General features: G+C 40.1%; 1 protein-coding gene across 5 annotated transcripts in view; it reads left to right on the forward strand.

The window, feature by feature from the left end:
- kdm4c (lysine demethylase 4C) overlaps positions 1-15,960 on the forward strand; it is a 353,632-nt gene that overhangs the window by 137,442 nt on the left and 200,230 nt on the right. For 3 of the 5 annotated variants that reach the window (XM_033017965.1, XM_033017969.1, XM_033017966.1), the window contains exons 9-10: positions 8,992-9,197; positions 9,744-10,006. In XM_033017965.1, coding sequence (XP_032873856.1) covers positions 8,992-9,197; positions 9,744-10,006 — 469 coding nt within the window. The remainder of the gene's footprint in view (positions 1-8,991; positions 9,198-9,743; positions 10,007-15,960) is intronic. The other 2 variants (XM_033017967.1, XM_033017968.1) reach the window with 1 other exon arrangement.

Below are 15,960 nucleotides of genomic sequence, written 5' to 3' on the forward strand. Positions count from 1 at the left end.
TTCTATTCGCCCCAGTTGCTGTATACTATTTAAGTTTCCAAATGAAAACCATAGTTAATTGCCATTAATTGAATTACTGGCATATTTTATTCAGCACTTTAATCAATATCTGGATGTATTAAATGCATTGAGTTCAGGCCAAATTTGAATTCAAATCAAACAATGGTATAGAATAGGACATAACTGCACATAAATACATGTAGAGAGAAGAATTTTCTGCTTTCCCACTTCTGCAATCCTTGATCAACATATTGGAAAAATGAATTCTGTACCAAATTAAATTGACATAATGGAATACGTGCATAATATGCACTGAAAACAGATAGTTATTGGCAGAATTTTATAACAAAAAGACGAGATAAGATTTCTACAGATGTAGGACATCCAGTTAAGGTTGGTGAGCATCTAGGCAGCTACTGTTAACCTGCATTGATATTTCCCTTATTGACCAACCATTCTGACTATTAGAAATTTTTTAATACGATTTTGATATTTGGGGTAGTGTCATTTTGTTCATCATTTTGCCATTCCAAGGGACAATGTTCTACTTCTCTCCATATCATTGTCTATATCTCTTGTATCCCTTTCCCCTGCTTAGTCATCCAATGAATTAAACGGATTCATCTGATGTATTTTACCGTGGCTATGACTCATCAATCAACTTCAATGTTTTTGTTGCCATATTCCAGAATGAAATGCAATTGGAATGAGTACTTAAATTTGAATTCATTAGGTTGTTAAAACAAAATATATATTTATTGCTGTATGCAGTTGCAATGTTCACATGGGATAATATTTGCCAAGATTATCCTCTGGGCAGTGGGCAAGTGCTATAGACCTGCACGGGAAGGTAGATGCTCCTGCCCCCATGAGTCTCGGGCAGATTGGGCTCGTCAGCCTGGGAAGGCAGTCCCTCTAGGAGAGGGAAAACTCTGATTTAAAACTTCCACTGCTTTGTGGCCATATCCAGACTTGGAAAATGCTCCTGGAGTAAACCTCAAGAAAATCCGGAGTCGGAGCCCCCTAAGGCAGTTCATTGTTGTCTACAACCTCACTCTGGCAGCTCATGCGACGGCTCTGGTGCCAAACTGTAACGGCCCTCCTGTTCCTTTGGCTCGATCAGCGACGTGGAGAGAGGGGACGTGCTGCATGCGCAACAGCCTGTCCTCCATATGACATCGCCCCAGGCTTGTATCTGACCACACATCACCTGAAAACTAGGATGCATCACCCATGGTCAGTCATGACCAAAGGGGGCCCTACTACTAGCGTTTTCTAACGTTTTTTTTGGTGTTTGTTTTAAGGTTGGTATGCAAGACATTAATAGGAAAACTTAATCACAGTTCATTAATGTTTTAGTCTTGCACTTGGTTATCCTCCTTCTCTCATCCTTTGGTTTTCTTTTCGATATCACCGTTTTTATCTTAACTATATGCAATAATACAATTATTTTATTGCTTTATGACTTCACCTTGAACACAGTTGTAGTTTGTTGTTAAATTAAAAGCCTTACATTTGGTTTCAATCATTTTTAACCATTCACAGCTGACTTGATTTGCAAAGTCATCGTATCAGCATTTTGCTTACCAACCCTCTCAAAGCTGACCAAATTTAACAAGAACTGATTTTTCACATAATCATATATTGATAGTATTTTCTGTTGGGTTCAAGTGTTATTTCACATGGTAAATTGATCAGCAAGCTTATTTTCCTAGTTTGATTTCATGCATGATTTATTATTGCTTACTGTTCAAAATAATGTAGACATAATCAATACCAATCTTTTGTCGTGATAATATTTCAAAAGTTGGTGCTGAACATAACTCTTGATTGTGACTTTTAAAATGAGTTGTTTTTAATTTTGGCTTTACAAAACGGGTTTAAAGAAAGTGAACCTGCAGAAACGAAGAAGGAAAAAAATGGATTGCTGATAGATTCATGATGTTAACATTGTTTAAAGCATTTTGATAGTGATTGAAAGAAGAAAATACTATTTCAGTTCAGAAAATTGTATTAAAATATCCACCCAAAATAAAGTTCTGGATGTTTTGCACTGAAATCAGATTGAAATTCTTTAGCTTGTTAGCCCCATACTCTGCATGTCATTGATTTTTTGTAACCTTTAGACGGTCCTCTACTGAGCGAAAAAACAAGTACGGGAAGAACTCAGCGAGTCAGGCAGCACCTGTGGAGGGAATGGACAGGTGATGTCTCAGGACTCTGAATAAGGCTCCCAACCCAAAACATTGTCTGTCCATTCCTTCTACATATGCTACCTGACAAGCTGAGTTCCTCCAGCACTTTGTTTTTTGCTCAAGATTCTAGCATCTGCAGTTTCTTGTCTCCTATACCTCTACTGAATAAAAAAACACCACCAGAAAGCAGGTCAGATATCATCTGTATAGGGAGAAACAGTTAAGATTTCAGTACTATAATTTTTAAAAAGATGATTTTCATTATTATTATTATACCAATGTGGTACATTCTTGCTGCACAGGGTTTTTGACTGGGTTACTGTGGTTGACTTGGTTAACACATTTTTATACTTAAAATGGAGGTTATTTGTTTATTGATTATTTGTACTTGTACTTTCCAGTTTGATTTGTTACAAGTCCAGTGTTAACTATGTCGGATCAGCAATATTAGAATATTGTGGGTAGACTTTGAGGCATCAGAGGAAAGAACGACTAACGCTTAGCAACCTGAAAAATAGGTTCAATGCCACTCGGGTAACCATTGTTGCTGCATTGACCTGAGGTGTATCTAAAAAAATAATCATAGCCCAAGGGTTTTGTATGATGTAGTCAAGTTACCCAAGTCATGCCCATGAAACAGCTGAGAAAATGTTGTAGGAAGGAACTGCAGATGCTGGTTTAAACCGAAGATAGACACAAAATGCTGGAGTAACTCAGCGGGACAGGCAGCATCTCTGGATAGAAAGAATGGGTGACGTTTTGGGTCAAGACCCTTTTTCAGATTGAAGAAGGCTTTCAACCCGAAATGTCACCAATTCCTTCTCTCCAGAGATGCTGCCTGTCCCGCTGAGTTACTCTAGCATTTTGTGTCTAAACAGCTGAGAAAGCTTGAGATGACAGCAGTACACCTCCAGCTTTGCTGTCTGTCAAAACGTTCTAGTTTTTCAAACTTCTGAATATCTTTCTTCCCCCACAGCCAAAAGAAAATTCCATTCAAGTGATTAAACTTGTGGCTCCTGTGACATGTGTAACTTGCTTCAGGATCTATAAGCTGATTCCTCAGCATGAATCCTGAGGAATCTCAATACATTTGTGCATCTTTGCTGATTTCCATGTGGAGTCCAACAGTGATGTATGGTGACATGTTTTCCAGCAAATACCTGCCAGCAAATTCAGGACATGTGCACTGAGATTGTAAACCTCTGGTTGCTGACAAATAGAAGGCTTAATTGTGATAATTTGGTGATAATGGAACAGATGGAAAAACTCAGGAAAAATCAGATTGGAGTCTGAAGAATGGTCTCAACCTGAAACGTCACCTATCCATGTTCTCCAGGAATGTAGCCCAACCCATGATTTACTCCAGCACTTTGTGTCCTTTTGTGTATTAACCAGTATTTGCAGTTCTTTGTTTCTACATGCAGGAAAAAATCAAAGTGTCTTCTAATAACATCCTAATTTTAAATTAGTCTTGGTAGTAATGGTAGAAGGTAATCTTTATTATTGCATTGTTCTTTGCCATTATGTCATAACAGCAAACAGTGTTGTCGATTTTAACTTAGTTTCCAGAATTGTGGTTTGCAGAATCCATGAGGCCACAATTGGATCAGCCACGATGTTACTGAATGAGAGAATAGGCTCAAGGAGAAATTTGGCCTACATTTGCTCCTGTCTGTTTTAATTATTTCATGACCTTCTCCTCCAGCTTTATCGACTCACTTAAATATTAGTTTTTTTTTCTGGTCTTTTAAACCTTTCTGTTTTAAATTGTTCTATGCGTGGGCATGCGTTCCCTGAACTCCCAAGGTCTGCAAAAAAACATTGCTCTGATCTTTCATATCTCCTATTCAATCCCTCCCAGTTTAACCAAGGTTTGTGTCCAATAATCTGCCTAATGTATCTCTCTGTCACTTGGTGTCAAAGTTTATTTTGTAGGTTTTCCATGAATTGAGCCATTTTACCACATGATTTTTTTTTCTATACAAATGTAAGTTGCTTTTTCAGAGTTGATATTCAATTGCAGTTTGTATGCTATACACGAGCTACTGTGACCCAGGATGAACAGAAAGCAGCTGCAGTTTTTTAATTAAAAAGAATATGTTGTTTGGGAACCAGGCTATATATATGCAGCTTCCTTATGGTGTTTAATTGGAGCATCAGGGCCCACTGAGAAAATTGAATGGTGGCCATTACTTGGTAAAGGAAGCTATCAACAAAATTATAAGGCTCCTGAGATGCCAGTATACCAGTCATCATTATGAGAGCTATGAACTATTAGAAAACAGCTGCACTTTTGATCAGTGAGGTACGTCAAGTAGAAATCTGTATATTCGTTGTGAATCTAATAATTGCCTGAGGTACCATCAGAAAAAACCCTTGGGCCAAATCCTGGAGCAGTGTTTAGTCATGGATTTGGCAGTGGACATTGATTAAGTGTTAATTAAGCAACAGTGATAAATATTAAAAAAAGTATAAAGGATGAATTGTTTATGTTATTATATCAGTTACTAATGCCTACAACAAATTAAATTGCATTACTATTCTCAAAAGAGGAAATCCCCAACTACTTGCTGATGTACTCAAATGGGGAATGGCAGTTTCCATGTTAAGGACAGAAGAATTTTATCAATGAATATAGGCTTCATATCACCGTTGAGAAGAAATCTATTTGAAAATGCATTATAAAATGTGCTAGCTATGCTTTGTATTCATCCACTTCATTTATAAAACGTGCTTGTAGAAATAGAAACACATAATGTATGTGACGGGTTTCGGCCCGAAACGTTGCCTAATTCCTTCGCTCCATAGATGCTGCCGCACCCGCTGAGTTTCTCCAGCACTTTTGTCTACGTTCGATTTTCCAGCATCTGCAGTTCCTTCTTAAACACATAATGGAGATATGCTAGCTGTGAAGAATTGTGAACAGCCTTTTTTATTACATGTTTGTATTATGGTAGCAAGAAATAGAAGTTTATGTCCACATATCTTTTTTTTTTCTCATAAGAACACTACTTATTCCACACATTTATTTCCACGCTTGCTTTAGGTTTATTATTGTCACATATACTGAGGTACAGTGAAAAACTTTGTTGGTGAGAGGTCTGGTCTTTGTGATGGACTGTGCTACATCCATAAAACTTTTCAGTTTTGAAATTGAAATGTTTACTGTTCATCTGAATACATTACTATTAATATCTAGGAATGTAGGAAGGAACTGCAGATGTTGGTTTAAACCGAAGATAAACACAAAAAGCTGGAGTAACTCAGCGGGACAGACAAGCATCTCTGGAGAAAAGGAATAGGTGATGTTTCAGGTTGAGCCCTTTCTTCAGACTGTCGTTTCAGGTCGAGACCCTTCTTCAGTCACCTATTCCTTTTCTCCAGAGATGCTGCCTGACCCGCTGAGTTACTCCAGCTTTTGTGTCCAACTATTAGTATCTAAATGTAATAAAATTAGGCTATAAATCTAGACGCATTGTCATTGTGCCATTTGGTTTCATAATTTTACTATATTGACTTTTAGACACTATTTAAAACTCTTTGGAATGTTCAAATGTACAGCAATCGACACATTTATTTTCCAAACCATGTGTAAGGTTGAACCGAATAAGACCACTACCACAATTTTTAGCTGAATGGAAACAAAAGATTAAATCTAGAGAATTAGGTGTCATCTTTTCATTTGGAGGATTGTCAAATGTGTTTGAGATATCATCTCTACATTATCTTTTGTGATTCACAGAGCATGAGTGTGAAACTGAGAAAGGACCATTGAATTCATCAAAGTTGCTTTATGATCAGTGACTTGTTTCTGGTTCTGATCTGTCCGATTATTTGATTCCTTTCGAGAATGCTAATCCCACATCTCTGGGCACTGGGAAGCTGTGAGAAATGAATTCCCTGTTATTATTTTCAATATTTACTGTATTTCAATGTTTATGCCAAAATCTTCCATGCGCCAGATTTTGTTCTGTGAACCAAACACAAAGTGCTGGAGGAACATAGCAGGGCAGGCAGCATCTATGGGGGTATTCGATAGGTGACGTTTTGGGTTGGGACCCTTCTACAGATTGTAGTAGGGGGGGGGGGGGGAGTGGAGAAACCTGTAAAAGAGGTGGGGACAGGACAAAGTCAGGCAAGTGATTCAGTCTGAAGAAGGGTCGCGACTCGAAACGTCACCTATTCCTTCTCTCAGGAATGCTGCCTGTCCCGCTGAGTTACTCCAGCATATTGTGTCTACCTTCTGGCAAGTGATATGGAGGATACAGGTGAGGGCGTTTGATTGGGAGATGGATGGATAACTAGACAAAATGGTGTCAGAGAAGGACAGAAGAGGAGTGAAATGTAAAGCCAGAGGGAGATATATAGGTGAAAGGGGATGGGGAGTGGAGAGGTGGTGGGGAAGAGGGGAAGGATAGTGAGATAAAGGCACTGGGGTGTGCGGGAACAGGAAAAATAGAGGCTGCTACTTAAAATTGGACCAGACGATGTTTACTGCGTTGAGTTGTCAGCTATCCAAGCAGAATGTGAGTTGCTGTATCTCCAACTTGCATGCGGCCTCACTCTGGCAATGGAGGAGGCCCTGGACAGAGTCATTGCTATGGGAATGGAAAGGGGAGTTAAAATGATTAGCAGTCGGGAGATCCAGCAGGCATTGGCGAAATGGTCACTTAGTTTGCGCTTGGTCTCGCCGTTGTAGAGGAGCTATGTTGTTCTGTTGAATATGCTTCTTCTGATAGATAGACAACTAAATGTTCTTATATTAGAATGCTTAAAATACAGAAACTGTTGAAGGTTCTGATTATGCTATAAGTGCACTATTTCATCTCTTGACTGAATAAATTGCCCATTCCTTACTGCAGATCACTTTGGTTTGCCAAACCTTTTCCTTGGTTGGCTGATTTGCATGGAGTCGTGTCCAGTAGAGCAGTATATTTGATTACTTTTATCTTTAAAGAACTTGCTTCTCTGAATGTCTTTTGAATAGAAATTGTATTTTGTAAAATTAACATCATACTTTTATATCTCCTGTTCATAAATTTATTATGACCTCCAAGTGACAGCTTACATCGAGTCTTTGGAAAAAAGAACTAAGAAACTTCAGAGATGCGCAATCAAGCAGAAATTGCCATTGAGCCAACAAAATGGAGAAATTATGTGATTATAACCTTAGTCAAAGGGAGATTTAAGACATTTTAGAAAAATATAGAGATGCAGAGATGTGAAAGGAATATTTCTGAGCTTAGTTCTGAAATATGACGGTGGTTGAAGGAAGTGAAGAAAGCATAACCGGTTAGAGTTGGAGGAGTAAGTTTTACAGAGTTGGTGGCAATTTACATAGTTTGAAGCATTATCTCACCAAACTCACATGTCTCCAGATTAGATGGATGATATTTATTTGGTGCAGGCAGGCATTTGGCTACTTTCAAATGTGCCCTGTTAAACTAAGAAGCATTCATATTGGGATTTGATATAAAATAGACTCTTAATGTAGGGCTTAATGAACAGATTTATTCAGGAGGGAGAATGAGGGGAGCTACTTCAAAATAATTATTTAATTGTACATTTTATCCAGGAATGGAATCTGTTATCTAAAGAAGAAATGCATGTGGATGTAGAGATTCATGAATGAAAGCCTATACTAACATGGGACCTGTGCCAATCTATCCCAGCGCCATTGACACAAGATGCACCATAGAAAGCATTATACCAGGATGCATCACAACTTGGTTTGGCAATCACCCTGCGCAAGTCTGCAAGAAATCAGAGTTGTAGTGTAGCCTTGTCTATCATACAAACCAACCTCCTTCCCTCCCCCATTGATTCCATCTGCACCTCGTGCTGCATCAGTAAAGCAGGCAACATAATCAAGAACCCCTTGCACCCTGGTCATCCCCCCCTTCACCTCTCTTGTGTGGGAAGATATGAAAACTTGAAAACACGTAGCACCAAATTCAGGAACAACTTCTTCCTTGCTGTTAGCAGAGTACTCAATGAACCTCTCATAAGCTAAGGATGTAGTCCTGATTTACCAATCCTACCCCATTGTAGCTCTTGGACTTTTTTTTTTTGCACTTTGTCTACAATTTTAGCACTGTTACACTATATTTTGCAATCTGGCTATTTTTCTCTTTACACTACCTGCTGTACTGTATGGCTTGATTGTACTCATGTATGGTATGGTATGATCTGACTGATTGACACACAAGGTTTCGCACTATATTTTGGTACACATGATGATAATGCCAATACACTATTCCTGTGCAGACACTTCGTGCAAGGAGGTGCCCGCTGAAATACTCCAATTTTTCAGCAATGATGCTCAGTAATGATGAGTAATTTAAATAGTCCTGTACTTGCCTGTGTTTATAAACTACTTGTCCACATTCATGAGGAAGAAACGACCAAGAATGGCAGCCACTGTTAGATAAATAAATATAGTTCTTATTAACAAAATAATTCAATATATGTTTCTTCTCATCCAAATATTGCATTTTAAGAATTGCAATTGTAAAAAGGATATAAACAGTAAAAGGATTGCATCAGTAAAAGCAGTTGTGAAGTTGGGCAATTGCAAAGAGAATTAAGTTATTTTTCCAAAATCCTGAGAAGGAAAGCCCAGGGTGTGAGTCAATTATCTCACTAATATGGTTGAAGTATAATTCCCTGCTGATAAGTGCTGAACCACTGTGGTATGAAATTGCTTTGATGGATCAAGAAGGTCCACCTTGAGAATGGTGTGAAAAATAATTTGGACAACATATGTGATTGCTAATGGATTTTTTTCTTTTCTTAGTGCTCTTGTCGGAAAGACATGGTCAAGATATCTATGGACATCTTTATAGAAAAATTTCAGCCAAGTAGATATGCACTTTGGAAACAAGGAAAGGATGTTCAAACCATCGATCACACAAAACCCACCCCTGAATCAACTCCCGAACTGGAGATTTGGCAGAAACAAAGAAAAGTAATTCAAAGGAAATCTGGAATGCCCATGAAAAGGTAACTTATTCAACGCAATTAACTTTGAAATGTGGGTTTGGTTTAGGAATTTAGCAGCAAAGACTGATAGCTAATCTTCTACAGGGTGATGGGTGCCTGGATCCCGTTGACAGGGCTGGTGTTGGAGGCAGATACAATAGTGGTGTATAAAAGGCTCTTAGATAGGCATATGGATATCTAGAGAATGGAGGGATATGGATCACAGGCAGATTAGGTTATTTTATCTTGGCATCGTTTGGCACACACATTGTGGGCCGACTTGCCTGTTCCTGTGTTGTACCTTTCTATGTTCTTATAACATCTGTGGAAGTATTTTCATTACTATGTCACTGTGTTGCAACGTTAAATCGGCATTTAGGATATACTCTTGATAATTATAAATGTTCAAAATGATGAAAAGTACTTGTTACAAAATAACTGTCAACCACATATCATAGAATTCATATTAAAAAACAAAAAAAGAATAAATATAGTGTAAATAGTTGTTTGGGGAAATTGTTCAGAAGAATATAGCTCATTTTACCCATGACAATTCCAATCTGACAGTCGTGTCTTCTGCAGTGTGTATCGGTTCAGAACTCGATCTAAAAAGATAAAATCTCTAGAAGATGAAAAGATATTCAGTGATCCTGTGGCCAAAGAAACAACTGCAGCTGAACCACTTACAGATGGTATCAATAATGATGAAAACTCTAATGGGGGAGTGAAGAAACGGGAGTCTAACCGTGTTGCAGTAATGAGTCCTGAAGAAGAAATAATTAAGGGAAAGCAGCTGGATCAGAAAAGAATGGATGAAGAGCAGTCATCAGGTGAGGAATGAGGTGATTGATGTGTTCCTTTCTCCAAAGCACTTCAAAGCAAACATCCAGTCTGAAGAAGGGTTTCGGCCCGAAACGTCGCCTATTTCCTTCGCTCCATAGATGCTGCTGCACCCGCTGAGTTCCTCCAGCAATTTTGTGTATCTTCTGTGTACCGTTGAAATGTCAGGTTAGCTATTTTATCGTGTCTTCACTTACTCAATCTGCAGAGCAGTTTTACATATTGCAGTCACTTTCAGTGGGTCAATGTGTAAATGCATTGCATGATCCATCAATGAAAAGGAAGGTCTCTGATTTCACTATTGATTTGTACATTTCTTAAAGCACTAAAGGAGGGTATTTAGCCTATTGTGTCTAACGCAGCAGTTCCACTTTCAATGCCTACACGAGCCCCACCCTGGAGCCCCATTTCTGCAGCCTTGCATTTTTTTTAATGCACTGTATATTTATCAAATTCCCTCTTGAAGGCCATGATGGTACCAGGTTTCATCATATGATCTCCTGCTTCATACTCATTGCCTACATTGATAAAACCCAGTATTGTTTGTGCCTTATTCAGTCTGATTGGTCCACCAATATCTCTATGTCCCACTTTTCTTGCACTCCTCTTAGAAAAGTATCCTTTGTTCTATCTTGCCTCTTCTCATTTTTCCTACCCAAATGCATCACCTCACATTTCTCTACATTGCACATCAAATGCCACGTTCCCATTCTACCAGCATGATTTTATCCCGCTGTAATTTATCACTATCCATGTCACAGTTTACAATATTGCCAAAGTTGCGAATTTAGTTACTGTAGCTTGCACCCCAACTCTATATCATTGGTATAGATTAAAAAGCAATGTCCATAAGACCGTTCCCTAGGGAATGCCACTATTTATCTATTCTCAGTGAAAAGCAACCATTCATCATGACACCCTGTTGTCTGTTACTTAACCAACTTTGTATTGCTATTATTGTTTTTTTTCTGCTATGTGCATTGACCATTGATATGATTGTTATAAAGAACCTCATAAAATGCCTTCTCTAGGTCCAGTTGCGCAACATTGACTATCTGTCACCTCATCAAAAAATTCCGTCATTGATTCAATATATTTTGCCCTTAACTAACTTTAATTAATCCATTTTCCTCCAAGTGATTATTGATTATTTTTATTTAGTTTAGAGATAAGGCATGGAAACAAACCCTTTGGCCCACTGAGTCTACACCGGCTTTGTTGATCACCCGTTCTCACTAGTTCTATGTTATCCCACTTTCTCATCCATGCCATACACACTTGCGGCAATTTACAGAGGCCAATTAAACTACAAACCCACATGTCTTTGGGATGTGGAAGGAAACGAGAGCTCCTGGAGGAAATCCATGCAGTCACAGGGAGAATGTGCAAACTCCTCCCGAGATCAGGAATGAACTCAGGTCTCTGGTGCTGTGAGGCAGCACCTCTACCAGTTGCACCATTGTTTCACCTTTTAAGACCAGGATTAATGTTTTTAAAAGGTTTACCATGAGCCTACCATGGAGATTAAGCTGACTTGCCTGTAATTTTGAGGCTTATCCTTATTCCTTTGAACAAACGAGTACCTTTGCCACTCTTTAGTCACGTTCACAAGTTATAGGAATAGAATTAGGCCATTTGGCCCATCGAGTCTACTCCGCCATTTAATCATGACTGATCTCAGCCTCCTACCACCGGGTGGCGCTTCGATGGCAGCCTCAACCCGAGACGGCGAGCTCTCGATGGTAAAATCCGCAGGTCGCAGTTGGAGCGTCGACCCCAGGCAAGAGATTGGCTCCGATGGTAAGTCCACGTCCCCGCGATGGGGCTCGCAGTCAGTCCCGATCAAGGCCTCCAGCTCCACGATGTTAGGCCGTAGAGCGACCGGAGATGATACTCTTTTCGTCTGTCCTTTTTGTCTTTTTTTTTGTTATTTTTAGTGTGTTTTAAAAGTTTGTGTTAATGTTCTCTGGTTTGTTTTATGGGCGGGTGGGGGAGGGGATAGGGAGAAACTTTTTTTCAATCTCTTACCTTGCCGGAGATGCGATTGTTTTCAGGATCGTATCTCCGGTTGCTCTGCGGCCTAACATCATGGAGCTGGTGGCCTTGCTCGGGACTGACCGTGAGCCCCACCGCGGGGACGTGGACTTACCATCAGAGCCGATCCCTTGCCTGGGATCGACACTCCAATCGCGACCTGTGGATTTTACCATTGAGAGCCCGCAATCTCGGGTTGAGACTGACGTCGGGAGCTCCAAAAGTCGCACGACGTTCGACTATCCCGACCCGGGGTAGATCACCCGGCGCGGGCAAGCTAAGATCGCCCCTCGATGCAGGAGCTTGATCACGCCGACGAGAAAGACTCGCCGCCGGCTACGGGAGTAAGATTGTCCCATCAACGGAAGGTTAGAGGCCCCTGACTGCTAAAGAAGAAAGAAGTTCATCCTCATTAAAGAAGTTCTTCCTCATCTCCTTTTTAAAAGAGTGCCCTTTAATTCTGTGGCTATGACCCTTTAATTCTGTGGCTGGTCCTAGACTCCCACCAGTGGAAACATCCTTTTCACATCCACTCTATCTATGCCTTTCATTATTCTGTAAGTTTAAATGAGGTCCCCCCTCAATTTTCTAAACTCCAATGAGTAGAGGCTATCATATGCGAACCCACTCATTCCTGGAACCATTCATGTAAATTTCCTCTGGACCCTCACCAGAGCCAGCATATCCTTCCTCAGATATGTAGCCTAAAATTTCTCACAGTGTTGCAAATGCGGCCTGACCAGCTCCTGATAGAGCCTCAGCATTACATCTCTATTTTGGTATTCCAGTCCTCTTGATATACAGGTATACATGCTAGCATTGAATTTGCCTGCCTTACAACCTATTCAACTTGCACATTAACCTTTTGGGAGTCCTGCACCAGCACTCCCACGTCCCTATGCACCTACGATTTCTGGATTCTCTCTCCATTTAGAAAATGATCTATGCCTGTATTCTTATTACCAAAATGTATGACTCCGCACTTTGCTATACTGAATTTCATCTCACACTTCTCCGCCCACTCCCCTAACCTGTCCATGTCCATCTGCAGAGTCCTTGCTTCCTCTACACTGCCTGCCCCTCCACCTATCTTAGCATCATCAGCAAACTTGGCCAGAAAGCCTTTAATCCCCTTAACCAAATCATTAATATACAACATGAAGAGAAGCGGCCCCAGCACCGACACCTGCGGACCACTCGTCACTGGCAGGCAACCTGGAAAAGCATATTTTATTGCAACTCTTTGCCTTCTGCCATCCAGTCAACCCACTATCTATGCTAGTATCTTCCCTTCAATACCATGGGGTCTCATCTTCCCAAGCAGCATGATATGCGGTACCGTATCGAAGGTCTTCTGAAAATCTAGGTAAACAACATCTCCAGCCTCCCCTCTGTCTGTCCTACTATTAACTTAGAAACATAGAAAATAGGTGCAGGAGGAGGCCATTTGGCTCTTCAAGCCTGCACCGCCATTCATTGTGTGATCATGACTTCATCAAAGAACTCCAACAGATTCGTCAGGCAAGATCTTTCCTTCACAAAACCATGCTGACTTTGGCATATTTTATTGCGAACTTTCAAGCACTGCGAAACCTCATCCTTTATAATCCTCTATAATCTTACCAACCACCGAAGTAAGACTAACAGGCCTATAGTTTCTGTTCTTCTGCTTTGCTCCCTTCTTGTACAGCTCGGTGATATTCGTAATTTTCCAATCTTTAGGAACCACTTCTAACTCTAGTGATACTTGAAATATCACAATAATCTCTGAGACCACCTCCTTCAGAACCCTGGGGTGCAGTCCATCCTGTCCAGGTGACTTATCTACCCTCAGACATTTCGGTTTTCCTAGCACCCTCTCCTTAGTAATCGCCACTCCACTAACTTCCACCTCCTGACTCTCTAGGATTGCAGGCACACTGCTGGTGACTGCAGGCACACTATGAAGACTGATGCAAAAAAATTATTAAATTCCTCTGCCATTTCTTGATTTCCCATTATCACTTCTCCTGCATCATTCTCCAGCAGCCTAACGTCCACTCTTGCCTCTTTTTTACTCTTCATATATCCTTTGGCATCATCCCTGTAACAAAGAGGATTGAAAGCTTTGTGGTCATTGCCACCTTGGTTTTCTCTTGTACTTCTCTCAAATCCAAGAATGCATTCCATCTGGTCCTGCTGTTGTTACCTACTTTAAGTTCAACCAACTTTTCTAAAGCCGCTATCCTATCAATATTTAACATATCAACTGTCTCAACTACCTTTTCCTTCACTATTATTTTGGAACTACCCCATCTCTGTTGAAGATAGATGCGAATGCTCATTTAATACCTTCAACCCGCCCTTGGCATCCATGTGCACTTTTCCACAGTAGATACTACTCCATATATACTACCTTTTCTTATTTATCTGCCCATAGAATACATCTACATTTTCAGCTTATGTTTGAGGTTTGCAGCTTATATGTTCTATTAGACTCTCTTTGCCTCTCTTAGATTTGCTTTCTTAGTTTTCACTTTGCCTCATTAATTTCTAATCGGTCTGGTTTTCATCGGTATCCAAAAGTCAAATTTATCATAACCTGTCATTTTTTGGTGTATTTCTTTTGTTATTCAGGGAAGTCTGAATTCTTTATTTGTTGGTTCTTTATTTGTGCTTTAGGGAATGTATGTCGACTATCATAAGGTCATAAGGAATAGGAGTAGAATTAGGCCATTCGGCCCATCAAGTCTAATCCGCCATTCAATCATGGCTGATCTATCTCTCCCTCCAAACCCGATTCTCCTGCCGTTCACTGTGTAGGTTCTGCCCATGTTAGAGCTCCCCAAATGCAACACCTCACATTTCTCTGCATTAAATTCCATCAACCATTTTTCTGCCCACTTGCCCAACTGATCAAGATCCTTCTTCACTATCTTCACTTCCTACAATACCACCCACTTGTCTGTCATCTGCATATTTGCTAACCATGCCATATACGTTCTCATCCAAATCATTGACATAGATGACAAACAGCAATGGGCCCAGCACTGAATCCTGAGGCACACCACGAGTAACAGGCCTCCAGTCCAAAAATCAAGCTTCCACCATCACCCTCTGCTTCCTTCCATGGAGTCCATTTTCTATCCATTCAGCTATCTCTCCTTGGATCCTGTGGGATCTAACCTTCCAGAGAAGTCTACCATGTGGAACCCTGTTGAATGTCTTACTGAAATCCATGTATACAACGTCTACAGCTCTGCCTTCATTGACCTTTATGGTTACCTCCTCAAAAAACGTAATCAAATTTTTGAGTTGCGACCTCCCACATACAAAACCATGTTGGCTGTCCCAAATCAGCCCTTGTCCATCTTAAGTGCATGTACATCCTATCCCTCAGAATACACTCCAGTAACTTTCGGACCACAGATGTTAAGCTCACTAGCCTGTAGTTCCTAGCATTTTCCAGGCACAACATTTGCCTCTCTCCAGTCTTCCGACACCTTGCTTGTATTTAATGATGACTCATAAATCTTAGCCTGGGCTCCTGTAAATCAGACAAGCTAGATGATTGTTCTGAGGCAATGGAAAAGTTAAAGAGAGGAGATGGTAAAGTAGAACATTCATGCCATATGATATGATCACATGGTGGCAACATTTAAATGTGAGGAAGAGGAAGGGAGCCGAGAGGTGTGAGCAGAGACTTCAGAAATGTTCAGATATTGAATGGGAAGTAATTTATATTATGTCTTTTTTATCACTATGAAAATATCTTGTTATGTTAGATCAAGGTTGTAAAGTTATGTACAAAATTGAAAATGGAAGCTGGAATATCTGTTAAGTGTGAACTCCTAATGATGTCCCGTTGACAAGGTAGGTATTAGGGCAATTTGATTGAAAGCATACATTAAGTGAGACAGCATCATGAGGG

The sequence above is a fragment of the Amblyraja radiata genome, chromosome 3 (assembly GCF_010909765.2).
Source record: "Amblyraja radiata isolate CabotCenter1 chromosome 3, sAmbRad1.1.pri, whole genome shotgun sequence".
NCBI classification, from domain to species: domain Eukaryota; kingdom Metazoa; phylum Chordata; class Chondrichthyes; order Rajiformes; family Rajidae; genus Amblyraja; species Amblyraja radiata.